Source organism: Lepidochelys kempii, chromosome 9 (assembly GCF_965140285.1).
Source record: "Lepidochelys kempii isolate rLepKem1 chromosome 9, rLepKem1.hap1, whole genome shotgun sequence".
NCBI classification, from domain to species: domain Eukaryota; kingdom Metazoa; phylum Chordata; order Testudines; family Cheloniidae; genus Lepidochelys; species Lepidochelys kempii.
In genome coordinates, this window is record NC_136388.1 from 61,779,984 (window position 1) to 61,805,517 (window position 25,534).

Sequence of the window (25,534 nt, forward strand, 5' to 3'; positions counted from 1 at the left end):
CTTGAGACGATTACCATAAGGTACATTTGCTTAATCATTCTTGTGGCCTTTCTCTGACCCCTGTCCAATTTATCAATATCCATCTGAATTGTCAATACCAGAACTGGACACAGGGTTCCAGCAGCGGTCGCACCATTGTCAAATAGGAGGTAAAATAACCTCTCCACTCCTACTCGGGATTCCCCTGTTTATGCATCCCAGGATCGAATTTGCTCTTTTGGCCATAGCATAGCAGTAGGAGCTCATGTTCAGCTGATTATGCATCACAACCCCCCAAAATCTTTTTCAGAGTCACTGCTTCCCAGGCTAGAATCCCCCATCACGTAGAGATGACCTACAATCTTTGTTCCTAGATAGATAAACTTACATTTAGCTGTATTAGAACACACATTGTTTGCTTCTGCCCATCTTACTAAGTGATCCAGATCACTCTGTGTCAGCGACCTGTCCTCTTCGTTATTTATCACCCACCCCAATCTTTGTGCCATCTGGACATTTGATCAGGGATGATTTTATGTTATCTTCCAGAGCATTAATAACAATGTTAAATAGCATAGGGCCAGGAACTGATCTCGGCAGGACCCTACCTGTAACACACCCGCTCGATGACGATTCCTGGTTTACAATTACAGTATGAGACCTATCAGTTAGCTAAGTTTTATCCATTTAATTTGTGTCGAGTTAATTTGATATTGTTTTAGTTTTTTAATCAAAATGTCATGTGGTACCAAATCAAATCCCTTACAGAAGTCTAAGTATATTAACTATTACCTTTACCAACCACATTTGTAATTTTGATCAAAAAAAGATATCAGGTTAGTTTGACAGGATCTATTTTCCATAAATCCATGTTGATTGGCATTAATTATATTACCCTCCTTGAATTCTTTATTAATCAAGTCCCACATCAGCCGCTCCGTTATCTTGCTTGGGATCGCTATCAGGCTGACAGGCCTATAATTACCCAGCTCTTCCCATTTACCCATGTACCAGTGCCTGTGTTTGCTTGTGTCTATGCGTTGTAAGACTCATAGGCCATTTAGCTCAGGTATTTTTAGGTTGCTGGGCTGCTATCCACCCGGGGTCTCAAAGATTCTCAACCCATGTGGCTTACTGAAAGAAATGTGACAGTATCAATTTTATACACTTTATTAAAATGCTTAAACTAAAATCAGACCAAGAAAATGTATCACCAAACCTAAACTATTATTAATAAATATTAAATTAACTTAAAAATAAAGCAGCTATCAAATCATGATCAAATCAACAACCCAAACAAGTTAGTCTCTATATTGGATTGGTGTGCAAGCATCAAATTAGTTAAATCATCACACTAATAACAAAAACAATCAATCCTTATAAATTCAACAAAAGAATCTGAGAGGTGGCTGTCCACTCGGTTATAAATTCCAACTAAAGAATTTCATCAGTGTCAATCAAATCTATAACTTAAAGCTGTTTCAACCTCTTAATACTGAAACCAAATTATCTAATGTCGAAACCACAACTTCAGAGCCAATTATAAGGATTCGTTTTTAGACTTAAGTTCTCCCCCGCCCATGGTCCCCCTTTCCTCCCAAGATGTTATAATACAGACTTTAGCAGCATACTTGTGAAAAGCAGAAGTTTGATGATTATTTACCAGAAATTACAGATGACCACCTCAAATTTCTCAGGACTTTTCGACACAGAACACACTTTCATGAGTATGTTTATGAGACAATATTTAGGGCTGTTGAAAGCTGGACCTTTTCTTTCTGGGGTCTTCCCTGTGTGGGCTTTATGGATGATTAAACACAGGCATACAGTCACATGTCCACCTTCACACCCTAAAAATAAAGAAAATTAAACTGTTGGGACGTCTCCCAGTTAATAATAATAAAAAGATTCTGGGTTTTTTTTTGTTTTTTTAAAAAAAGGAAAAATAAGATACTTATGATCACTGGGGTTCCAAACCCTCCAGTTCTCACTGTCTTCTGGAATCTCATAGAGTAGGAGCTGAAGCTGCAGTCAAGGAGCCAGAGAGTGATGATCTCCTGACTGAGTGCTCCTGGCTGGTAGGCCTTCTTCAGGGTAGGGAGGCTAGTCCAAGGCTGGAGTGGCCTGGCTGTTGATGCCATAATTTTCTCTCCCCAAGGAGGCCAATCATGGTTAGCCTGCCTTCAGGGAGCTTGTTGACTGGAAAGGCAATGCTTCTTGGACTTCCCTTGGTTCTTCTGGTGTTTGAATTCCACTTGCTGCACCTCCCATTCTGGTCTTCAGACAAACCGGAAGCAAGGCCCACTTTGACACCATGTGAGCTGGTCTAGTCAGGTTTGAATTAGGACAGCATTAGCGAGCATCAATTGGGAAACTCCAACTTAGCCGGCTATCTAAAAAATATCCGGTGGTTGCTTATCACAGAGACTGTTGGTCTCTGACCCTCCCGAAATACTGAAAATTCAGACAGGTGAGACAACTTTTGGTTTTATCGAGTGAAAGTTCAATATACAAACATTTATAAAAATAGCTAACAGGAAAAACCCTAGCAACAGAACCAGTCGCTGAACAATAAATTAATTCATCAGCAAAATGAAAATACATTCATATTTAAGATAAATTTAGTCATCTACAGTTTCTTCTCTGTTCTTCTAAAAAACAGACAAATGCTCTGATTCCTCTTGCAAACAGGAAAGGGTCTATTTTGGAACTGGTCTCTAGGTCAAACAGCTTGTCATCTGAAATCTATATATTGACAGAAAGAAGTATAGCTCATCAAGATGAAATCCATTTTAAATATGTTTGTATTTTATATAAAGTCTGTGCGCCTATACAAGCTATTCTCCTTGCAGTGCGCATGCAACGGGGCCTGTGTGTTTGCCTGGGCCTGTGTCTGCCTCTCAGTGTGTGTGCACACACATGTCAGTGCTGCATGCGCACATCGGGCTCCGTGTTTGTGTGTGCATATGTCTTTAGGTGCATTTGTCTGAAGTCATCGCTGCCACCCTGCTGGTTAAAGGGGGGAGGTGCTTGGTGGGTGAACCCGACCCCTGGACCGTGATGGAGTGGGAAAGTTCAGTGCTCCAAAAGGTGCTGACTAGCACCACAACAGCAAAGATCAAAGCAGTCAAGCAGGCTAGCCAGTAAGGGGTAGCAGCAAGCTTTGCCAGTGCCCCATACGAGCTGTGCCATCTGATTGGGCCTGCCCAGTGGAAGGAGACAGCCCACTGCTTGGAGCCACTCCTGACAGCCTCTCAGAAACTTGCTCTGAAGGTCAGAGTGGTTTGAAAGGTCACCAGCAGTTTCTCTTTTCTCCTAGAAGCACAGACAGTGATACATCTACAGAGAAACATCCTCGCTCCCTACTGGCCAGCCAAACCTGCATGCTGGCAAGTGATCAGGTTTCCTCGCATCTGTACAGCCACGTCTCATTCCTAAATCTGCATATTGAGAATAAGCAGACCCAGGGCAGCCGAAGCTCCACCCTCACTTTTAATACATACCAAACTGGGCATCTTGTCCACCACAAAAAGAGAGACTTGGTCACCCAGGAAAGAGTGGGGACATCTTGGGAAACATAAATCTCTGAGGGGACTTCTCCATTCAAAGTTATCAGCCTTCTAATTCATATCAGTGCAGCTCCCCAGGTGGGAGGCACTAGTATAAACTGCCCAGATGTTTCACTGCCATATAGCAGAGCTAGACCAGATAGTGCTAAACATGTAGGAGCCCTGTCTACATAAGTACTCTCACTATTGCTGCCCCAGGGAATTACATTCTGATTTCTGCCAATGTAGACAAGGCCTGAGGATACATTCCGCTGAATTCCTGCCTGGCCTTGCCAGTGATTAGCAAGAACGTACAGAACATGTAGAGTTATTTAAAGGGTCGTCTGTAAAATTCTTGTTTGTCAAAGTCTGCTGGAGAGTTAGCATATCACAAAGTTCTGTGTGCATGTGCGTTCAGGAGGCAGAGTGCATGCAATGGCAGGGAAAGCACAGTTTGTGTGTCTGTGAGGCATGATGGCAGTGTGTGCCTGTTGCTGGTATCAAGTCTAAAAAGCCCTGGGGCTACATTTTCATCTATCGAGAAACCTAAGTTGAATATGGCGCCAGAATATGGCGCCTGCTTGCTAACGTAAGCGGTGCATCTAGTGGCAGCTCATGTTTCTTGCACTCCGGGATCTGCCTGTTGGGTTCTGGGTGGACCTTAAGGTGTTGGTTTTGGCCTACAAAGCCCTGACCTGCTTGGAGCTGCCTACCTGAAAGGCCTCTCTGCCCATGCTGTGTTGCCACTAGCAGAGGCCCTTGAGCTGGACCCTTATAAAAGGAGAGCACTCTCTGCTAGGGCCCCTTTCCTTCAAATCACTCGCTGACAAGGTCCCCAGTAGTCCCAACCTGTTGACCTTTCAAGGCATGTTGCAAAGCTCATCGGATGGGATGGGCACAGGGGTAAGTAGAGGCAGCTAAAGCCAGGTTTGTCTAGGAGGAAAGTGCACTGGGATTTTCAGCTAGACAGGTCACACGATATGGGGGGCTTAGACAAGATCAGGAAGGAGAAGTGGTGCTGCTCTGGATGGTGCTTTGTAACTCCCAGGTTATTGTGTTTGTAAATGTGTGGTAAGTATCTCCAGAGCTTTGGATGGGAGCTCTTTGGGCTGGATTTTCTTTTAAGTCAAAATAAATAAGTATATATGCAAACCAAAAAGAGTAACTTTAACATTTTATAAAGGCATAATAGCACCTCTGTGTTAAGATTAGATCCAGTTTTTCATTTGAAGCAAGATTTCAACTTCTTTGTTTTGTATGGAGAATGCAATGTATCTCCCCCCAATTTACACCTCATGAATTGTGGGAAAGACTGAATTTTCTGAACATTTTCAACTATATCTGTTTATGCGTTCATTATGAATTAATAATAATTAAAATTGAAACTTTGAGATGTTTTTCAGACTCTGCTCTTTTTTCATAACCCTTTTGCTAACAAATGGCTGGTTTGGGTCATTCACAATTTCCATCTAATTAAAACTCATTACCAGTTATCCTCAAATGTATATTTACAGTAATTAGGCTGGAATAAAAGGTAACATTTTTGTTCTATTTTCCTTATAGTCACATTTTCCTTTACTCAGACTAGGTGCCATTTTCCATAACTTACCGTGGGACTGAAGCATTAAAATTGCACATGCCCTCAGTAAGGGTGCTTACTACTTCAAGGGGCGGGGGGGGGGGGGTTAGGTGAGACAGAAGGACAGTGCCCCTAGTAAAGATGGTCACCATTTCCCATTTTTAACAATGGAACTGAAGCTGACTGGAACTGTGCTCAAGAAAAGTGGCCATCATTTTATTAAAGACTTTGCTATCATACTTCTCAATCTTCAGACTTGCCAACGTGTGACAGAATATATGAAATATCTGAAATTGGGAACACTTGTGTTTGTTCACTGTGCCATAATTTGCAGATTATGATGGTTTGATACTGTAAAATGTTTAGGGACATTCTCGCTGTTTAATTCATACAAACTCCTTTTTAAAACAGGAGTTTTACCATGTGTCACCACCAGGCACCACCCCAGCTCCTCAGCACCATTTGAACACTGCACTTCTATAGTCTCAGCAAGAGTGTTACTACTTGAGCTACAGTAACCTTCTTTGAGCAGCTACTAGAGGAGAAAGAGAGAGAGACACACACACTCTCCGCGACCACTCCCTCTCTCTCTCTCACACACACGCACGCCACTGGACGGGGAAGTCTCACACACACACACACCTCTGTAGACTCCTTGAACTAAGGACTCTGTTTAATTCTCAGCTGTCTGAGAGGGCTGTGGTCTTGTGGTTCAAGCAGGAATAGGAGTCAGACATTCTGGCCTGTATTCCCAGCTCTGGAAGGGAGAGGAGTGGGATGTAGTAGTAAGAGCAACAGTTACAGGCAGCATATTCAGATTCTGTGTAAGGGGCAGGATGGACGCAAACTGGCTCGGCTTTATTCTTAGCTCTGCTAGAAATGAACTTGTTCAATTTCTCAGTTATCTTATTTGTAAAATGAGGTGGCTAATACTTGATTGCCACCTAAGGGAGATGTATGATGTTTTTGCTGAGTAACAAGCCCTGGGACGTGGAGTGGTTGAGCTGTGACTGTGGACCCAGTGAACCTTCCCCTGAGAGAAAGGACATTTCCACGAGGGTGTCTCCTTGTCCTCTAAATGGGAGCCCGCTTCAGCTGAAATGTGGTACACTTAAGAGCTCTGCTTGTCATGAAAGTCAGGCTGCCACTAGTCAAGAGGACCTTGCCTCTTGGCTCTTTTGTTGGCAATGGGACCAGAACCACAGGTTATGTGGAGCAGCTGTTGTTGTGTATGGAGCTGGAATGTGCCGGGGGGGGGGGGGGTTACCAGGGTTGCCCTCTATGGGTATGTCTATACTGGACACTAAGCCCAGATCTGAGGGGCTCAAGCTAATGGACTCATAGTTCCAAGCCCAAGCTTGAGCATCCACACTGCAGTGGGAACCCAGGCCTCACAACCATGCTGGGAGAAGTACTGGAACACCATGGAAGAGAAGCATTGCTCTTGATGAGGGAACTAGAGCAGGAGTGAGATGACCTGCAGGCCCAGCTCTGGCAAATGCAGGGTAGGAGGCATCCGTGCTCCTGAGGGCTACAGTCTTGAGGGGAAAGCAAATGATGGAATGTTCACCACACATCAGCCCTGAAGGGGTTAACGTGGCTCAGCAGGGACTAATTAACCTGGTAGGCTACACCTGGAGGAAGATTTAGGCTTAACTGACAAGGACTAATTGAAGATGGAGCCCATCTGGGCAGGAGTAAGCAGGGGCTTGTATCAAAGCAGGAAATGTGAGTAGAAGAGGCTGCAGTATGGAGGCTCATAGCTACTCTGAGACTACGGAGAAGAGAGGTATGAAAGAGCCGAGGGAAACAGCAACAGGGTCAGAGCTTGAGCAGACTACAGTTGCATAGTGTCCCTCAGCCGGAACCTGGAGTAGGGGGAAGGCCTAGGTCCCCATACTGACCACTGGGAAAGTGGTATAGATGTGGAAGTTGCTCTGAAGACTCCCTGAGATGGGTTATAGGCGATTTGTCACAAAGAGACAGCAAGTTGAATACTGGAGAGCAAGCGGGGGAAGCGAGTGATGGAAGGGGCATTAGATTCTTAGACCCAGTCACAAGGAGACATCCCCTGTGATGAGTAAACCCCTTTACACTCACCCTCTGGTGCTCCCCATCACCCACTGTGCAGGATAGCCATCCTTGTCACTCATCCTCTAGCACCCATAGCTGCTCCATCCTCTGGTCCCTTGCCCTCTGCTGCCCTCTAGTGCTCGTACAGTTTAGCTGCCCCAGCATCTGTCCTTCACCCTTGGCTGCCCCCTAGCACACATTATACAGTATAGCTACCCTGCCCCTTGTCCTCTGCTGCCCCCTACTGTCCACTGTGCAGTATAATTGTGCCATCCCTCACACTCTGCAGCACACAAGTGTCCATTATACAGTATAGCAACCCCTGCCCTCTACCACCCCCTAGGACTCATTATACAGTATAGCTGTCTCATCTATTATACAGAATAGCCACCTTGTCCATGTCTTCTTCCTCCTCCTCTGCCCCATAACATCTATTATGCAATATAGTCAGCCTGGTCATCATCCCTTGTCATCTCTGTTGGAAGAAAGAGCAGGTTGACCCAGAGACGGATATGAGTACGGGCTTCTTTATTGTTATACTTGTTCCCCTGGACCCAATTGTCCAATAAGCACTGAATTGATTACAACAGATTCTTTTTGTTTGTTGTAATGGATGTAGGCACGTACATACTAACACCCCAAAAACCCTTATTAAGTAATAAAAACACCCATTTTGGTAGTAAACCCACCCTACATATTACACAGGCATTTTACCTTGAAAATATATTTCTTTGTAAAAATTGGTAGCCACAAATCTCCCTGGTCAGCAATTCTCAGGGGAGGGAGGAAGAGGCCATGAGCCAGGGCTTGTTTATGTAGCTGGGAAAGGAAGGGAGGAGGAGATAACACTGCTTTATCCAAAAGGTATCCTTTAGATCCTCACATTCCTTATGCAGCTGCAACACTTATCAATTCTTATAAGCAACAGGGAAGGGCAAAATATGGCAACTTATTTATTAAACAAAGAACTACAGCCTTCTTATGCCTTTGTCCCCTAAGGCCATGTCAGCACATTAGCAGTTTCCCAGGTCTCTACTTAACTCATACATATCCTAACAGTCTCCTGCTCCTAACATCCCTTATATAGTATGGGCATAGAATATCAGGGTTGGAAGGAATGTCAGGAGGTCATCTAGTTCAACCCCCTGCTCAAAGTAGGACCAATCCCCAATTTTTGCCCTGATCCCTAAATGGCCCCCTCAAGGACTGAACTCACAACCCAGGGTTTAGCAGGCCAATGCTCAAACCACTGAGCTATCCCTCCTCCATATTTAAAAAACAAATAAAAAACCCACCCATCCCAGTCCCCAATCCCTTATCTTCTGCCACCTCATACCGTCCATAATACAGTATAGCCACCCCATCCTGCACCCTCTGTACCCCGAGTATGTTACAAGGGGTCCCTGGGGGCAGCAATCTAGACTGGTGAATAGCTGCGTCACCCCAGTCCTCTTACCTGGGGTGCCCTTTATATTGCTTTGTTGCTGTAGCCTCCAGTCTGGATGGCTCACAAGCAGCCTCCAGTACCTAGCACTCCCAGTTATGTCTGTTTTTGCACTTGCGACCTGCCGGTCACACTCAAGTTTTTATCTGCATGAATTATTCTACAGGGTGACCCCTGCACATGCCCTGTCCCAGACTTTTCCCCAAAATGTGCATCTTGTTCTACCCGCACCCTCTCCTGCACAAGCTCACATAAAATCTGTCATTTTGTTAGGGAATTGCTACAATTAGGACTCTTAAACCTAGCCCAGGAAGCTGTTATAGTCCCAGGCCTAAACCTAGCCCACGGAAGCCTACCCTTAGTAACCCTAACTCTAGGTTGGGGAGCCCTACTGACTCCAGGTGTAACCCTATCTTAGAGAGGCCTACCATTAGTAACCCTATCCCTATCTTGAGGATCCATACTGGCCACAAGCCTCATCCTAGGCCAGGGATCTCTATCTTTAGTCATCCTAACCCTAGCCTGGCAAGGTCTAGTGACCCCAAGCATAGCCCTAGCCCAGAGACACCTATTCCTAGTAACCCTCACTCTATATTGAGAGCCCTACTGGCCCCAAGCTTAATTCTAGCCTGGGAAACTCTACTGGCCACAGGCCTAATCCCAGCCTAAGAATCCCTACCCTTGGGTCTCTAACCCTAGCCTGGGAAGTCCTACTGACCCCAGATCTAAACCCAGCCTGCAGAACCCAATCTTTAGTAAGCCTAACCCTGGGTTGGGAATCCCTACTGACCCAATGCCTATTCTTAGTAACCATAATCCTAGCCCAGGGAGCCCTACCATAGGGCCTCTACCCTAAGTAATTGTAATCCTAACCTGGGGAGCCCAGCTGGCTCCAGGCCTAACTCTAGCACAAGGACCCCTATCCATAATAAACCCAATCCTAGCCTGGAGAATCCTACTCATAGTTACCCAAACCCTAGGGTGGGAAGCCCTACTGACTTGAGGCCTAATCCTAGCCCAGAGACCCATACCCTTTATCACCCTAACCTTGGCCCAGGGAACCCTGCCCTTAGTCACCCTAACTCTAGTCCAGGGATCCCTTCAAGCTCAAGGCCTAAACATAAGATGGGAACCTTTACCCTTGGTGATGCTAACCCTAGCCCGGGGAGGCTTAGTGACCTCAGGCATAGCCCTAACCCACAGAGGCCTGCCTTTAGTAACACTAACCTTAGCCTAAGGATCCCTCTTGGCCACAGGCCTTATCCTGGCCGGTGGGGTCCTACACTTAGTAACCCTAACTCTAGTGCCAGAAGCCCTACTGGGCCCAGACCTAACCATAGGCCAGGGACCCCTACCCTTCGTAACCCTAAGAAGGGGACCATTACCCTTGGTAAGACTAACTCTAGCCTGGAGAGTTATACAGACCCCAGGTGTAACCCTACTCTAGAGAGGCCTACCATTAGTAAGCCTAACCCTAGCTTGAGTGTCACTACCGGCTACAGTCCTACTCTTAGCCTGGTGATCCCTAGCCTTAATAACTGTAATACTAATCGGGGAATTCCTACTGGCTTGAGGCCTAAATCTAGCTCCCAGGGACCTATGATAAGTAACTCTAACCCTAGTCCAGGGTGTCCTATCCTTAGTAAACCTAACCATAGCACCACAAACCCTACTGGCCACAGCCTAGGGACCCCTATCCTTGGTAACCCTAACCCGAGCCAAGGGAGCCCTAACCCTAGCTCTGGCAGCTGTATTGTTGCCAGGTATGACCTTGGCCTACAGAGGACTACCATTAGTAACCCTGACCCTATCTTGAGGATCTCTGCTGCCACAGGTGCAATTCTAGACTGGGGATCCCTATCCTTAGAACCCCAATTTTAGGCAAGGAATCCCTAGTGGCCCGAGGCCCCTAGGGCAAGTCACATTAGCTGCAGCCTGCCAACCCCGTAACGTTGTCCCACTGCACCAGCAACCTCAGGAGCTGCCTGCCAACACCAACTCTACCACCCAATGGGCCTCAGGCCTAGCCTTAGCATGGGAACCCAAGTCTCCCTTCCTCCCCAAATAAAGTTGCCTCCACCACATCTACAAGGGGGAGATTCATTCCCATCCTGCCAAAAGCTTGAACTGCTTCTTCACTGCCCAAAACCTACCCTATCCCCACACCTTCCCCAGGAATCAGTAGTGTATAATCAACTTTTCCCTATGCAGCTGCTAAACTGTTAACTTCCATCCTGCCAAAAGTTGACAGTGTGGAAATAAAGTTAATATAAAAATGAATCATACAAGGCATACTGAAATGATTTGTGTTCATTTTCAAGTTTAATTTGATTTAAAAACCTTAAAGAAGTCTTCCTGTCTGCCTGTATGAGACTGGAGCAGTGTGTGTGTGTTGCCAGAATTAGGAGAAACATAATAACGTATTCTGGTGCTCTCAAGTGGCAAAAGAGCCTAATTACATGAGTGCTTAAAAAGTAAACCCATTTTCAGTTACATGTGAGAAGCACTTATAAATACATAAGGAGACTCACGTAAATAAGTTACACATGAAAAAGATTTGATCACCTAGTATTTAATGCTTCTGCATGCACCATCTGTACTGCTGACCTCTCCCTCAGCCTTCCCTCGCTCTTATTCAGAAAAGGAGGACTTGTGGCACCTTAGAGACTAACCAATTTATTTGAGCATAAACTTTCATGAGCTATAGCTCACTTCATCATGCATCCGATGAAGTGAGCTGTAGCTCACAAAAGTTTATGCTCAAATAAATTGGTTAGTCTCTAAGGTGCCACAAGTCTTCCTTTTCTTTTTGCGGATACAGACTAACACGGCTGCTACTCTGAAACCTGTTCTTATTCAGAAATGCATCTACTCTTACAGAAAGTGCCATGGGATTTCAAATGTCTATGCAGCAAAGGCAGGACTTCAGTTTTTAAGCCCTCATCCCATTATTAAATGGCACGATCATACAGATGGATCTCGAGAGGAAGCAGGTACCAGCGGCCAGGCGTGTACTTCATCCAGGCCCACTCCTGCAGAGGGTGTAAGTCAGTGCGGAATTTGCCCCATACATCCTCTATCCTGTAACCTCTATTCACATTCCCCTATACAAGGCTGCAACACTTATGAAATTCCATCTCCTCTGCAATACAAGTAATGCAGCATGCTGAGTTTCTAAAAGTTCATCTTGTACTCTCTCCAACATCTTGCACTGTTAGAAAAGGTTTCAGGCGGGTAGCTGTGTTAGTCTGTATCAGCAAAAACAATGAGGGGTCCTTGTGGCACCTTAGAGACTAACAAATTTATTTGGGCATAAGCTTTTGTGGGCTACAACACACTTCATCAAATGCATGGAGTGAAAAAAAACAGTAGGTAGGAATAAATATACAGCACATGAAAAGATGGGAGTTGCCTTACCAAGAGGGGTAGCACTGACCCTCCACTTGGTAAGGTGCCACAAGGACTCTTCATTGTTTTTGCAGTTAGAAAAGTACCACAATCTCTGAAGCTTACAGATGGCATGATTCCAGTACATCTTGCTATGCTGCCTATTCACACCAATAGTGTTGACACAGCACAAGATGCATGCACATCCTAACAACCAAAACACAGCTGGTTTAAATTCAAGTTTAAACATAGCAGCTCCAGCCCTGCCTCTTTAAAGAAAAAAGAATACAGAACTTCGGGTACAAAGCTCACATTCCTGTCAGGTAACCAAAGAGCGGCCTCTACTTCCCAGAGAGCTTTCCTGTATATTTTGCTGTAGTCCTCCAGTAAACCTCACTTGTTAGAGTTTACTTCCATCAAATTTCCCTCTTATTGGGTGAGAAGTGCAGGGGAAACCAGCGCTCACACAAAGCTGTGAGCAGGCCCATCACAAAGGCACGGTTTATCCTTCTAATTAGTCCTCAGCTTGTCTTCTGTGGAATTACTAGAGGCAGGGTCACTACCGGACACTGCTCTGGGTACTCGCCTCTCTGGAAGGAGTCCCCCTGGCCGCTCTGGCGATCCGTCTGTTAAAAGGGTGGTGGCAGGGGGCACAGGCAGGAAAGACGCTGCTCGCACGGCAGGGAAGGGGAGAGAGCGCAGCTTCGCTGGGTGGCTGTCCTTCCGCCTGCATGCCCTGCCCACAGAATGCAGCAACAGGATTTCTGCGGCAATGAAGCAGCCTTCCGTTTATTTCATTCACCTTCTTGTACCGGAGTTTCTCTCCATGCCCTGACGGAAGCAGCCCTGAAACAGCGAAACCCACGGAGAGACCCGGGCTGGGCGGCCCGCGGAGCGCCCCGCTCGCGGCCCCCCGGGATGGGGGGCGGGGAAGGAGACGGCCCCAGAGCACGGCGATGCTGTTCCCCGAGCGAGCTGCGCAGGCACAGGGGACACCCCGGCCCAGGCCGATCGGCGCTTCCCGGGGCTCGCAGCCCCGCCACCACTAGCTCCCGGACCGCTGGACTCTGCCGCGAGCTCCTGGGGCTTCCCTAACGTGCGTCACCGCCGCTTCAGCCAGTCAGCGCCGCTCCTGGCGCCCCGCCCACTCCGTACCTCGGCCAATCGCCATGCAGAGTGGTCTCCGCCTTTCGTTGCCATAGTACCGGCAGGGACGGGATTAGCCAATGGGGTGGGGTGGGATTGTTGTCGGCCTGTTGCCCCTGCCGGGAGCGGGCGGGATGGTGAGTAGGGATGGGGAGATACGGGACCCTGCCGCGGGTCCCTGGGGCGCGTCCACACTGCTCGGTGAGCCTGCCCAGAGGCGGAGAGAGGTCGCCTGAGGCCCTGGGCCGGAGCTAGTGGGGGCCGCCGCAAGCGAACCCTGGGCCCGCGCTCCCCTGCCGCCGCTTAGACCAGCTGCCTCGGCCAGGGCCCCGCCCCGCCCCATTCCCCACGGCCCCGCCCCATTCCACCCATAGCCCCGCCCCTTCCCCCACGGCCCCGCCCCATTCTACCCCTTCCCCCACAGCCCCGCCCCATTCCACCCATAGCCCCGCCCCTTCCCCCACGGCCCCGCCCCATTCTACCCCTTCCCCGTGGCCTCATCCCCACTTGCTCCTTTCCACCGACCCGCCCGTGGCCCCGAGAAGCTCTGTACCCCCGCCGCAGCCCCTGGGCCATGGTGGAGAGCGAGAGCTCCTCCAGCCCGGGGCCACAGCGGAAGGTAGGGTTGCCAGGCATTCAGTTTTTGACTGGAACACCTGGTTGAAAAGGGACCCTGGCAGCTCCGGCCGTTAAAAGTCCAGTCGGTGGCACAATGGGAGCCCGGCACAAGGGCAGGCAGGGAGCCTGCTTTAGCTCCGTGCGACTCCCAGAAGCAGCTGCCAGGTCCGTGCAGCCCCTAGACATACGTGTGGCGAGGAAGGCTCCATGTGCTGCTCCCATCCTTAGTGCTGGCTCCACAGCTCCCATTGGCTAGGAGCCATGACCAATGGGAGCTGGGGGGATGGCGCCTGCAAGCGCAAGGGCAGTACGCAGAGCCTTCCTGGCCACCCATGTGCCTAGGGGCTGCAAGGACCTCGTGCCCTTTTCCTGGGAGCTGTGGTAAGTGCCACCAGGACCCTGCACCCCAACCCCCTGGCCCAGCCCGGAGCCCGCTCCTGCACCCCAAACTCCTCATCCTGGCCCTACACCCAGACAGAGCCCTCACCCCCCCCCACCCTGCACCCCAACCCCCTACCCCGCCCAGAGTCCCCTCCCGCATCCAAACTGCCTCTCGGAGTCTGCACCTTGCACCCACTCAACACCTCAATCCCCTGCCCCTGCCCTGAGTCCCCTCCTGCATCCCAAACCCCTCATCCTCGGTCCCAGCTCATAGACCCCAGCTCATAGACCCCAGCCGGAGCTTGCACTCCCTTCCATACTCCAACCCCCTGCCCCAGCCCAGAGCCCCCTCCTGCCCCCCAAACTCCTCCTCCCCAGCCCCAGCCTAGAGTCCACATCCCCAGCCAGAGCCCTCACCTCCTCCTGCACCCCAACCCCCTGCCCCAGCCTGGAGCCCTCTCCTGCACCCTGAACCCCTAATTTCTGGCCCCACCTGGAGCCCACACCCCCAACCCAGAGACCATACCTTCTGCACCGCAACCTCCTGCCCCAGCCTGGTGAAATTGAATGAGGGTGGGGCAGAGTGAGCGACGGAAGGAGGGGGATGGAGCGAGCAGGAGCGGAGTCTTGGGGAAGGGGCGGAGCAGAGGCAGGGCTGGGAGTGGGGCAGCAGTGTTCGGTTTTGTGCCATTGGAAAGTTCGCAACCCTACTGGAAGGAGATTTTTCTGGGTGTGCCAAATTGGCAAGGGGGCCCCATGGCCCATGTGGTAATCTGTCACTGAGCCTGCCTCTTGGGTTGGAGCCCCAGCCCTCCACACACACATTGTTGTGACTCAGGTCAGTGATAGGAGGAGGGTGACCATATTTCCCAAAGAGAAATCAGGACACCACGCGGTGTCTAGGGGGTTTCCCTCCCATGCGTGGGGTTGGCCTTAGGCGGTCCCCATGGCCCCGTGTGGGGCTGGCCCAAGATGCCTGGCATCACTGCTCACCCAAGCCCCACCGTGTAGGGCTGGCGTTGCCGCTCGCTTCCCCCCGAACATTCTTCCACACCTTATTATGGGGGCATTCCTCATGTTTTTGGCAAAAATAGTCATTTGTCCCGCTTGCCCTTTCCAACTGATCATCACTTGGCAAGAGCAAGTGGGACAAATGCCCAGTTTTGCCAAAAAAATTAGGATGTCCGGGACAGGGCTTAAAAAGGGGACAGTCCCAGCCAAAACAGGACGTACGGTCACTGTCGTTAGTGAGTGCTCTGGGGGGCACGGATCAGCGTTCACTTCGTGCTCCCCATCAGTACCCAGCCCAAGCTGGGGGGAAGCTAATGATCCAACCAGTGGACCAAATTCGGTGATGAATCCTGGCCACATGCCTGAGGTATGTTGCACATATGCTAAGAAGAAGAGCGCACTCTAGACCTGGGTCCTAGGCCCTGCTAGTGGGGGTGGGTCACGGCCAAAGTCTCCCTGAGACTTGGGTCCAAGCCCTGCCATTTCACAGTGTGGATGCAACTCAAGAGACAGATCCGAGTCGGATGGTCTGTGTAGTGCAGTATGGATGCATTAGCATGGCTGTGAGACCAGGGTCCAGCAATTCTAAGCCCAGTTTACAGTTCAGTGTGGACGCTCAAGTGTAGACTTGGAAACACTGAGTCCACAGGCTTGGGTCCCACAGACCCAGGTTTTATAATGCAGTGTAGACATACCCTGGGAGGTGCCCTTTGTGAGATGGGATGGGGCAGGCAGTCTGGGTCCCTAATGCTAGTCATCCACCTGGTCTCTTGTTGTACAAATAGAAAAGGAGTACTAGTGGCACCTTAGAGACTAACCAATTTATTTGAGCATAAGCTTTCGTGAGCTACAGCTCACTTCATCGGATGAAGTGAGCTGTAGCTCACAAAAGCTTATGCTCAAATAAATTGGTTAGCCTCTAAGGTGCCACAAGTACTCCTTTTCTTTTTGCGGATACAGACTAACACGGCTGCTACTCTGAAACTTGTTGTACAAATGTTTCCAAGGCTTCTAGCTCGAAGAAAGTGATGGAAGGGGCAGCGACCCAGAAGAAGAAGGTGGCACCCAAGCTGGTACTCACTGAAGAACAGAAACAGCAGTTGCGAGAGGCCTTTGATTTGCTTGACACCGACGGCACCGGTACAGTCGACGTAAAGGACTTGAAGGCAAGCAAGAAATCACAAATACACTGTGTGCTTGTTGCAAAAAGGCCTAGAGCAGCAGACAGTAAAACAGGTCTAGTGCTGTAGCTTTCAATGCTAAAATTTGTGATTTCAAGAAAACTCAGGGGTTTTGGTAAGAGGAGGTTTCCTCCAGCTCCATACTTCTCACCTGACTGCTGGGTCCCCTGCCAGCTGCCCCCTTCTTCTCCAACATCAGTCTTTGGGGTATAGCTGACCAGACAAATCAGGGACATGGATCCAGAGACTCAGTTTTGTGGTTGTGGGTAAGAGTCTAAGAAATCTTCCACTGTCATGCAAACCACTTTATTTCGTATCCAAAGTAAAGATATTTTCTGTTGCATTCACATTTGCTACACTAAGATAACATAGTCTATATAGTAGGAACTTTATTCTGAGGTTTCCAGAAACCAGGTACTACTGCATAATACACTTTGTGTGATTCATTACAACTAAGGGATAATACTGCAGTAAAAATGAAACACACATTCTTTATCTCCGTCTATGTATGTAACCCGTACTGGTGCAATAAATATTTCCCAAATCATCTATAATTGGTAGGTGTTTGAGGAGATTAGATGCTTCAAAGGCTTGGGAATGGGATGTAGTGCGTTTCGCTTCCGGATTGCTGGGTCAAATCCAACCCAAGGCAATAGTGACTGAAAGGCATTGCCATTTGATGGCATACATTTTGTAGAGTGTAATAAATTTTGTAGAGTCTCAGTCCTGGTATCCCAATCACAGTAGAAAACCACACCATAAGTGGCATTCATTGATCTTGTTGGCATCTCAGCAGAGGTGCCAGTTTGAATCTACCTTTCAGACTGAACATGCTCAGACCTCTTAGTGGTAGTCCCTCCAGGGAAAGTTTGAGGCACATTGGAAAGGCAGGTTGACAGAAGTCTGCACTGCTGCAGTCCATTCTGTATCTGTTTCTATGTTCCAGATAAACAGATTCAGCCTTCAGGGCTGTTGATCTGGCATGTTTAACCAACACTAAATTCTGTCTCATACACTATTTAAAGGACACTATCCACTTAAAAGTCACATTTCTGTCTGACCTAATTGAACAGATTAGAGAAGGAAAAACATTTTCTTCTATTCCTGCCCCCCTCTATTTGTTTACACAGCACTTCTGACAACAATTTGGGAAGAGTCAGTTTCACTGTTTCCTCTTTCTGGTAAATCAGTTTCCCCTGTGTGTATTTGGGACTGTCACACAGAAGCAAAGGAGAGAAAAGCATTTTAAACTGTGTGTGTGTGTGTGTGTGTGGAGGGGGAGGGGGGAGTATTGTGAAACTTCAAAAATTGGTAGAGAGACTCAGGTCTTGGTGTAGTATAGTATCATTCATTGGTGCTGTGAACTGGATGCTTTAATTCTGAATGCCAAAAAGCAAATTTATAAGGTCAAAGACATCAGGGTCTTGTCCAGAATAACTGCTTCACATGCAGTGCAGGCCATCTGCGACACCTGCTCTTTGTCATGTCCGTTGCCTTGCTAGCATTTATTATTTGACTTGCTGTAGCACCTTGTGGTTCCATCCCCATTTTTTTTCATAGTGTGTGATGTGGTTTCAATTGTCTCCCCCTCTTCGCTTCTGTTTGCATTGCCAGCCTATTTTCCATGTTTGCAGGTGTCCATAAGGGCCCTTGGGTATGAACCCAAGAAAGAAGAGTTGAAGAAAATTATATCAGAAGTTGATAAGGAAGGGTCAGGGAAGATCAACTTTGATTCCTTTTTGTGTGCGATGACTCAGAAAATGGTATGTAAATCGGGTTAGCCACAAAGGTCCTGGGCATCCTTAACATGAAGGGCTTTGATGGGAATTTAGAAAACTTAAGACCCAAGAGAGTCCAGCATTTCCCATTCAATACTAACCAGAATTCAATAATATTAGAAAGAGGGGGCGGGGGGAGAAGCCAGGTTGGCTGCTAAAGACAATCATGAACAAACAAGCGATAAATCAAACAAACAAGAACAATTTAGCATCCATAGAGAAATCCTTATGCAAGACCCACTGAAACACTTCAGTCCTACCTGTCGTGCCATCTCTGACATCTGCCCTTTCCCTCAGTAGATCTAATCCACCTCAGTCCTAAATTGGCCCACTACTAGGATATTCCAGTCCTGGTCCCTCATACTCTTCTTGCAACTTTGTTCATGGCTTTTCCTTAAGTAATAAAAGAGAATGGCAAATGTTAAATAGTGGCAACAAATGAACTCTGCAGTGGCCAGGTGCCATCCAAGATATCCTCTTAGCTTAGATTCTTAGTAATATGCATGAGAAGGGATATTAGAATGCTGGTGGTTCCCCTTCACATTTGCGTATCATTGTTCTGCGCTTCTTTGTTAAGTCTGAGCCAGAATCCAGAGAGGACATTCTGAAAGCCTTCAAGCTCTTTGATGACAATGGAACTGGCAAAATCTCTTTCCAAAATCTCAAACGTGTGGCTGGTGAGATTGGGGAAAACCTCACAGATGAGGAGCTGCAGGTTTGTAATGTACATCTCTTTGCCTTCGCACAATGTTGACATGAGTCTTTGTTTCATGGAAGATTAATTTAGCTATTAGGGAAACTGTGCAATGTTCTGAATCCGTCTTACCTTCCTAGTGGCATCTTCTCGTTGCTACTCTAGTTTGTGAGTGTGTAACACCGACAGACCCCGGTCACTGGCGGGCAGGATCAAACCTGGGGCCTCTGGAGCTTAGTGCATGAGCCTCTACCGAATGAGCTAAAAGCTATATGGCTATTAGCTAAGGCTGTAGAGCAGACTCATTAATCAATCTCTCTCTCTGTCAGTGGTCTCCAACCTTTTTATGCCCAAGATCACTTTTTGAATTTAAGGGCAACCCAGGATCTATCCCGCCCCTTCCCCGAGGCCCCGCCCCTTCCCCAAAGCCCTGCCCTGCTCACTCCATCCCCACCTCTCTCCATCGCTTGCTGTCCCCCACCCTCACTCACTTTCACCGGGCTGGGGCAGAGGGTTGAGGTTAGGGAGGGGGTTCAGGGTGCTGGCTCTGGGAGGAGGTTCAGGGCTGGGGCAGGGGGTTTGGGGTGCTGGCTCTGGGAGGGGGCTCAGGGCTGGGGGTTGGGGTGCGGCCTCCCGCCGGGTGGCACTTACCGCAGGCGGCTCCCTGTCGGCGGCGCAGCGAGGCTAAGGCAGGCTTCCTGCCTGCCCCGGCCCCACACCGCTCCGGGAAGGGGCCAACATGCCTCTGCGGCCCCTGGGAGGGGAAGTGGGGGCACGTGGCTCTGCACACTGCCTCTCTACAGGCACCGCCCCCAAAGCTCCCACTGGCCACTGTTCCCCATTCCTGGCCAATGGAAGCTGTGGGGGTGGTGCTTACAGGCAGGAACAGCAGCGCACAGAGACCCCTGTCACCCCTCCCTTCCCTGGGGCTGTGGGGGCATGCTGGCCCCTTCTGGGAGTGGCATGGGGTCACGGCAGGCAGGGAGCCTGCCTTAGTGGCAGCCTTGCTACACCGCCAGAGATCGCGATCAACTGGGAGACTCCCTAGGATCGACAGGTTGGTGACCACTGCTCTAAGTGGTCTCAGTGCCACTAGATGGGACAGAACACCGTACCCAGGAGGTGTGTGGGTTACATACTTCCCCTAGTTGAGGAAATGTGTCCCGAGCTTCAGAGACTTCCCAGTTCAAATCCCGGACGAGCTCCCCCTTGTAACACTGATAGACCCCCGTCGTCGGTGGGCGGGATCGAACCTGGAGCTTCTGGAGCTTACTGGATGAGCCTCTACCACATGAGCTAAAAGCCATATGGCTATTAGCTAAGGATTTAGAGCAGACTCATTAGTCCAGGGGTGGGCAAACTATGGCCCGTGGTTCGCATCCAGCCCACCAGCCATTTTAATCCAGCCCTCAAGCTTCCGCTGGGGAGCGAGGTCTGGGGTTTGCCCCACTCCAGCGCTCCAGCTGGGGAGCAGGGTTGGGGGCCGCTCCGTGCGGCTCCCAAAAGCTGCTGCATGTGTCCTCTCCGGCTCCTAGCGGCAACCAGGGGGCTCCGCATGCTGTCCCCTGCCCCAAGTGCCGCTCCCATAGATCCCATTGACTGGGAACCGTGGCCAATGGGAGCTGAAGGGGCAGCACCTGCAGACAGGGCAGTGCGCAGCAGAACCGCCTGGCTGTGCTTCCGCGTAGGAGCCGGAGTGGCGTCATGCTGCTGCTTTAGGGAGCTGCTTGAGGTAAGCGCTGCCCCGAGCCTGCACCCCTGAGCCACTCTCTCATGTCCCAACTCCCTGCCCCAGCCCTGAGCCCCTCTTGCCCTCCAAACACTTGGATCCCAGCCCGGTGCAACTTCCTGCACCCCAAACCCCGCACCCACAGCCGGAGACCTCACCCCCTGGTACCTTCTCTCCACCCCAGCCCAGAGCCCCTTCCTGTACCCTGAACTCTTCATTTTTGGCCCCACCCTGCAGCCCGCACCCCCAGCCAGAGCCTTCACCCCCTCCCGCTCCCCAACCCCAATTTCGTGAGCATTCATGGCCCGCCATACAATTTCTATACCCAGATGTGGCCCTCGGACCAAAAAGTTTGCCCACCCCTGCATTAATCTCTCTCTCTCTCTCTTGGGCTACGTCTACACTGGCAATTGAACGAAACAATTTTGTCCCGACAAGTGCCAGCGTGAGCAGTGCATTGTCTTCAGGAGCGCTCTCCTGCTGACCACGCAAACACTGCTCGTTCTGGGTGCAAGGTTTTTGTTGGCAGGAGAGCTGACAAACAGCGGCTAAACGGCACGCATTTTAGCGGGACGGCTGTGGCGACACAGCCATGTTGCTAAAAGCTGTTAGGGTAGACAAGGCCTAAGTGGTCTCAGTGCTACTAGAATGGGACAGAACACCATTACGGGGGAGGGATAGCTCAGTGGTTTGAGCATTGGCCTGCTAAACCCAGGATTGTGAGTTCAATCCTTGAGGGGGCCATTTAGGGATTGGGGACAAAAACTGGGGATTCGTCCTGCTTTGAGCAGGGGGTTGGACTAGATGACCTCCTGAGGTCCCTTCCAACCCTGATATTCTATGATTCTATGATTCACCACACCTGGGAGGTGTGTGGGTTATAGGTGGGGAGAGGGGATTATGAGAGGGGATTTCTGCCTTCATCTGAAACATCAAATATTAGCCAGAGAGGGAGGGAGGATATTGGATTTGACACAGAGGATCTGCTGTGACAAATTATTTGTTACTTAGTGCAGATAAGCAATAATCATTCCCTTAATAGATAACAAGACTGGAACATTCCTTTCTTACCTTTCTCTTTGCTTTAGGAGTCTTTCCTGGAACTCTCCCATTTCCATATACCTAAAAGGGTCATTTGCTTTTTTTAGTTCCTATGCAATGAATGGGCAATGCAAAGTGATGTATGATTTATCATGGCCAGTCATGGTTACATCTCATCTGATGAGAGCATTGTTTCATTTGTGATATGTGGCTACTCTCATTTGGCTTTGCAATTCTCCTTTTTTGCACCACTTAGATTGACATAGTGCTTCTCAACTGTATATATTTATATAAAAATCATCACAGGTCAGTAATGCATTGTAAAGACAGAGCAGTTGGAATTTTACAATTGATCAAACTCCAGGAATTCAGAGCAACATGCCTGGACAGTAGCAGAACCAGTAACATATTTTCTGACCATAGAGGGTCTTGTTGATAAAACGATTAAAAGAAATCTGTGCTTAATAACAAAATGGATAAGGAAAATCCCACTGGCAATCTTTTTTTTCCTTCTTAGTCTGACATTTACATCCCTTTTCTGGGTGAGCACAGTAGCCCATACACTATTGCAGCCACTTCTTACAGCTTTTAAACTCCGACTCTTCACTGTGTCCTCACCAGTGGCTTAGTGGAGTTGCAGTGCTCTGGATTTTCACTGTTGCAATACAGCAGGAACTTCTTCCCCAGCACTATATTACCCAATGCATAGCTTGAAATAGGGTAAGTGCTTTGAATACTTCGAATGTGAAAGCTGCTTGAATAAAATCCTGTTTGCTTTCCATTCCTCTCCCCTAATCTGCTTTAATGTACTTCTGGGTGCAGTTTGCCCCTTTGTAGAGATCCAGCACAAGAGCTATGCACTGCTTAGGTCCCATATAAGCCCTATTTTGAGTGTGTGTTGCATAGACCTTGTGCTGAAACTCTGAGAAGGGATGAATTCCTTCTTCTCTGAGCCCACCTAATCTGGTCTCTGAATCCTTACTGTTCTGCAGGAAATGATTGATGAAGCAGATGTGGATGGAGATGGGGAAGTGAATGAACAGGAGTTCCTGCGGATTATAAGGATGAACAGCATGTAGCTAGAAGTTTTTCTTTTCTTTTTTCTCAAATTTTTAAATACAGTTGGTAGGTACACCTGTTTTTTCTCCAGCCCCTCTTCATTCTCCTGGGGTGAAAAATGGGGGATCACCATCAGAATTTTTCAGAATCATGGTTGCAGTGGGACTGAATGACTGATTTTTAGCTGTCTATATCCTAATGTTTGATTCCATTGCAGAATTTTTAAATGATCTCAGGTAGCATTCTGGGTGTAGGGTAAATATTGACTTGTTTGTTGATTGTTTTCATGTTCCAATGTGATAACTTCATTCCCCTTTTAATTGCTTCCAAAAAGGCAGGGGAATAGACTTTCATGAATAACAGGAAATATTTTTTAAAATGTACTTTTTAAGAAGGAGCCAATCCCAGAGACTGATCCCAGAAACCCAGATCCAAATCTGTTCCTGGCACATACTTAGGCCCTGATCCTGCAATCAGATCCATGCTGGTGGACCCTGTGCCCATGCAGAGACCCATTGACTTCAAAGGGGCTTCATGCAGGGTCCATCCATTCAGAGCCAATTGCAGAATGGGTTCTTATTTGTCTGTAGCATACACCTAGAAAGTGAGATGCATGTATTTGAGACTTTTTAAGTTAATTTTGATTTAGCCCAGTGTGGGAATTTGAGGTGTTTCACTTTAGCAATGGGAGAGTCCCAGTGCAGTGAATTGGTATAGAAGATGCATTGCAGATGGTGAACTCTGTCATCACCCTTCCTGAAGTACACACTGATTTGTTATCAGTATTTTATCCTCTGGCCTGATTTTGCACTCTGTTTTGGGAAATACTGTGTTCATTTGTTATATCCATTGGCGCTAATTATTTTCTGTATCCCAATAAAACTTGTTTATAACTTTTTCTCTTCATGGATTAGTTCTTTTCACTGCTTTGGACTTTTCATCCATAGCATGATATTCCACATAAATGTTTCCCTTTTATAATTTCATGGATGAACTTTGGTACCCAAGCCTACTGCATTGTGGATCTCCTGCACCCCACAGAGAGCGATTCCGGGGCTAGTGGGAGAGGACTCCTGCTTTCTGTATGCTAGAGAGTAACTTGGAGAGCAAAGACTGTAGAGGCACAGGGTCTCCATACAGCTCACTCTGGCCACTAGCAGTTCCCTTGAGATCCATGCATAGCGTCATGGTATTTAATACTAGGGTTTTTGCATGAGGCCTTAAACGTGGAGTGTGACATATTGGGCATACGTCTGTGTCAAACTGTGAACTCCCTTTTGTTTTGGGAACACCATTTCTGATTGTAACCTTCATTGTGGGCTTCCCTTTACTTGTAACCTCCATATTGGATTAAGGCACCCACTTTGTGCTGAAACCCAACCTGGCCCTGACAAGACTATCTGTTCTAGACGCTGTCCTGTTCATGCTGGGCTGTAGGACACTTCAAGGAGGGCTAACAATGAGAGAGCCATTAAGGGCCATCAAAGTTGAATGACTCTTTACTTCCTAGTGGAACAATGGGTTTTCTATCAGTAGCGCCATTGACTTTGAATGACTGTCTACCCAGAAGCCTCTTGTGGAGCTGGAGCCTGGAATTCCTCTAGATGAAACACATGGGCAAAAAGGGGGCAAAGATGGGTGCTTTCGAGCCAGGGGCCAGACCACTACCACATGCCAGATGACCAGGCTAAGGAGAGGAAAGGCAGGAAGGACTGTCTAGCCTATGGATTCTGGCCAAACCTAGGACTCGCAGGAAGGGTGAGATCAGACTCAGGGTTTGCATTTAGGACTCATTTCTTTTTTCCCAAAAATCTGTAATTCTCTAGTGCTTTCAAGGTTAAAAGCATCTGTAGATAAGAAATTCATTTGCTAAGCCTGTGCTCCTTGCTTGCCTGCCATCTAGCCCCTGAAAGGGTTAATCAGGCTCAGAATGGTGGAACTCATATCTAATGTGTATAAACAACTGTGGGCTCAGGAGGGCCGAGACACTGGTTTCAGGGATAAAGTGTCGGGCTGCAGAGTCCCACATCCCAAGGAAGGGATTCAGACATGAGGCCTGTGCCTGGGAATGTGCCTTAAAGACTCAGAGCTAGGAACAGTGACCAAGGTCAGATCAGACCCATTTAGCTTAAGAGCACGTAGGAATCAGAGGTTGGGTCCAGTCACAACAGACTAGTGTCTGTCCAGGGAGGAGGGCTGCACCACGTTATGACATTGAGGTCCTGTCTGGTCTGCATGGATATTAAAGGCAGTTTAAATGAGAGCAGAGGTTTGGCCCTGTGATCTTTGGCCAAAATCTCCCTTCATCTCCACTGTGGTGCTGTGTCTTGTTTGCAGGTTGGGTCATCCTCTTCCCCAGAGATGGTTGCATTTCAGAGGGTGCCAAATGTATCTAGTTTGCAAAGCACTCCAGGATCCTTTGGAATGCAGATTGCTATATAAGTGGAAAATATTTAGTTAGCAGAAAGCAACCAAAATTCCAGAAGCTTATCTACAGTTTTATATCATGTGCAGCACTTCTCAAGACCAGATTTATGGGGGATCATTTTGGATCTGCTAAGTCAGGACCTCTCTAACTGTGGCTGTCCATTCACCAGTTGGCTAAAGAAATTAAGATACCCCTAGAAGTTCTAGCTAAGTGGGGGTGTATGTTTGACCACATTCTGGGAAGCCAGTTTGTGGTTGTATTATTTGAATTTGTTTCTATGAATCGTGTGTGTGTCTATACTAGGTTTGTCTCCTGTAGCACAAAAGAAATTCTAACAATGGTGCAGGCCCATTGCTATAGACTGTAATCAGGTCACCGGTTAAGCTTCTTGCCTTGATTGTTTTCACAGGGCATGTAACTGGTAGTTCCCTCCATCCCCATTCTGCTGGAGCAAAGGC

The 25,534-nt window shown here is 48.3% G+C and overlaps 2 protein-coding genes and 1 long non-coding RNA gene across 8 annotated transcripts in view; 2 read left to right on the forward strand and 1 right to left on the reverse strand.

Moving 5' to 3' along the window:
* Positions 1–4,908, forward strand: part of ARHGAP36 (Rho GTPase activating protein 36) — a 78,401-nt gene extending 73,493 nt beyond the window's left edge. For 2 of the 3 annotated variants that reach the window (XM_073360668.2, XM_073360669.2), the window contains exon 11: positions 3,299–4,908. In XM_073360668.2, the coding sequence (XP_073216769.1) occupies positions 3,299–3,560 (262 nt within the window). In that variant the 3' untranslated portion in view covers positions 3,561–4,908. The remainder of the gene's footprint in view (positions 1–3,298) is intronic. The other variant, XM_073360670.2, reaches the window with a different exon arrangement.
* LOC140917562 (uncharacterized) lies at positions 1,247–13,210 on the reverse strand. The gene is made up of 3 exons (XR_012160897.2): positions 12,813–13,210; positions 7,571–7,654; positions 1,247–2,724 (listed from the first exon to the last, which is right to left on the reverse strand). It is a non-coding gene; the product is annotated as an uncharacterized LOC140917562 (long non-coding RNA).
* Positions 12,670–23,544, forward strand: LOC140917561 (centrin-2). 4 transcript variants are annotated; one of them, XM_073360675.1, is made up of 5 exons: positions 12,670–13,293; positions 16,174–16,332; positions 17,982–18,110; positions 18,703–18,840; positions 22,582–23,544. In XM_073360675.1, exons 1-5 carry the CDS (start codon positions 13,237–13,239, stop codon positions 22,666–22,668), a joined length of 570 nt encoding a protein of 189 aa, XP_073216776.1. In that variant the 5' UTR covers positions 12,670–13,236; the 3' UTR covers positions 22,669–23,544. The 4 variants fall into 4 exon arrangements, with proteins under 4 accessions (XP_073216776.1, XP_073216778.1, XP_073216777.1 ...); XM_073360677.1 differs by lacking the exon at positions 12,670–13,293 and adding an exon at positions 13,320–13,357; XM_073360676.2 differs by lacking the exon at positions 12,670–13,293 and adding an exon at positions 14,111–14,155.
* The last annotated feature ends 1,990 nt before the right edge of the window (positions 23,545–25,534 follow it).

Bases quoted from the DNA above. Each gene is read 5' to 3' on its own strand.
- LOC140917561 (XM_073360674.1), top strand. From the start codon at position 15,102: ATGGCCCCGTGTGGGGCTGGCCCAAGATGCCTGGCATCACTGCTCACC. The intron at 16,333-17,981 runs GCAAGCAAGAAA...CCATGTTTGCAG, and splicing joins TCGACGTAAAGGACTTGAAG to GTGTCCATAAGGGCCCTTGG. The intron at 18,111-18,702 runs GTATGTAAATCG...TTCTTTGTTAAG, and splicing joins GTGCGATGACTCAGAAAATG to TCTGAGCCAGAATCCAGAGA.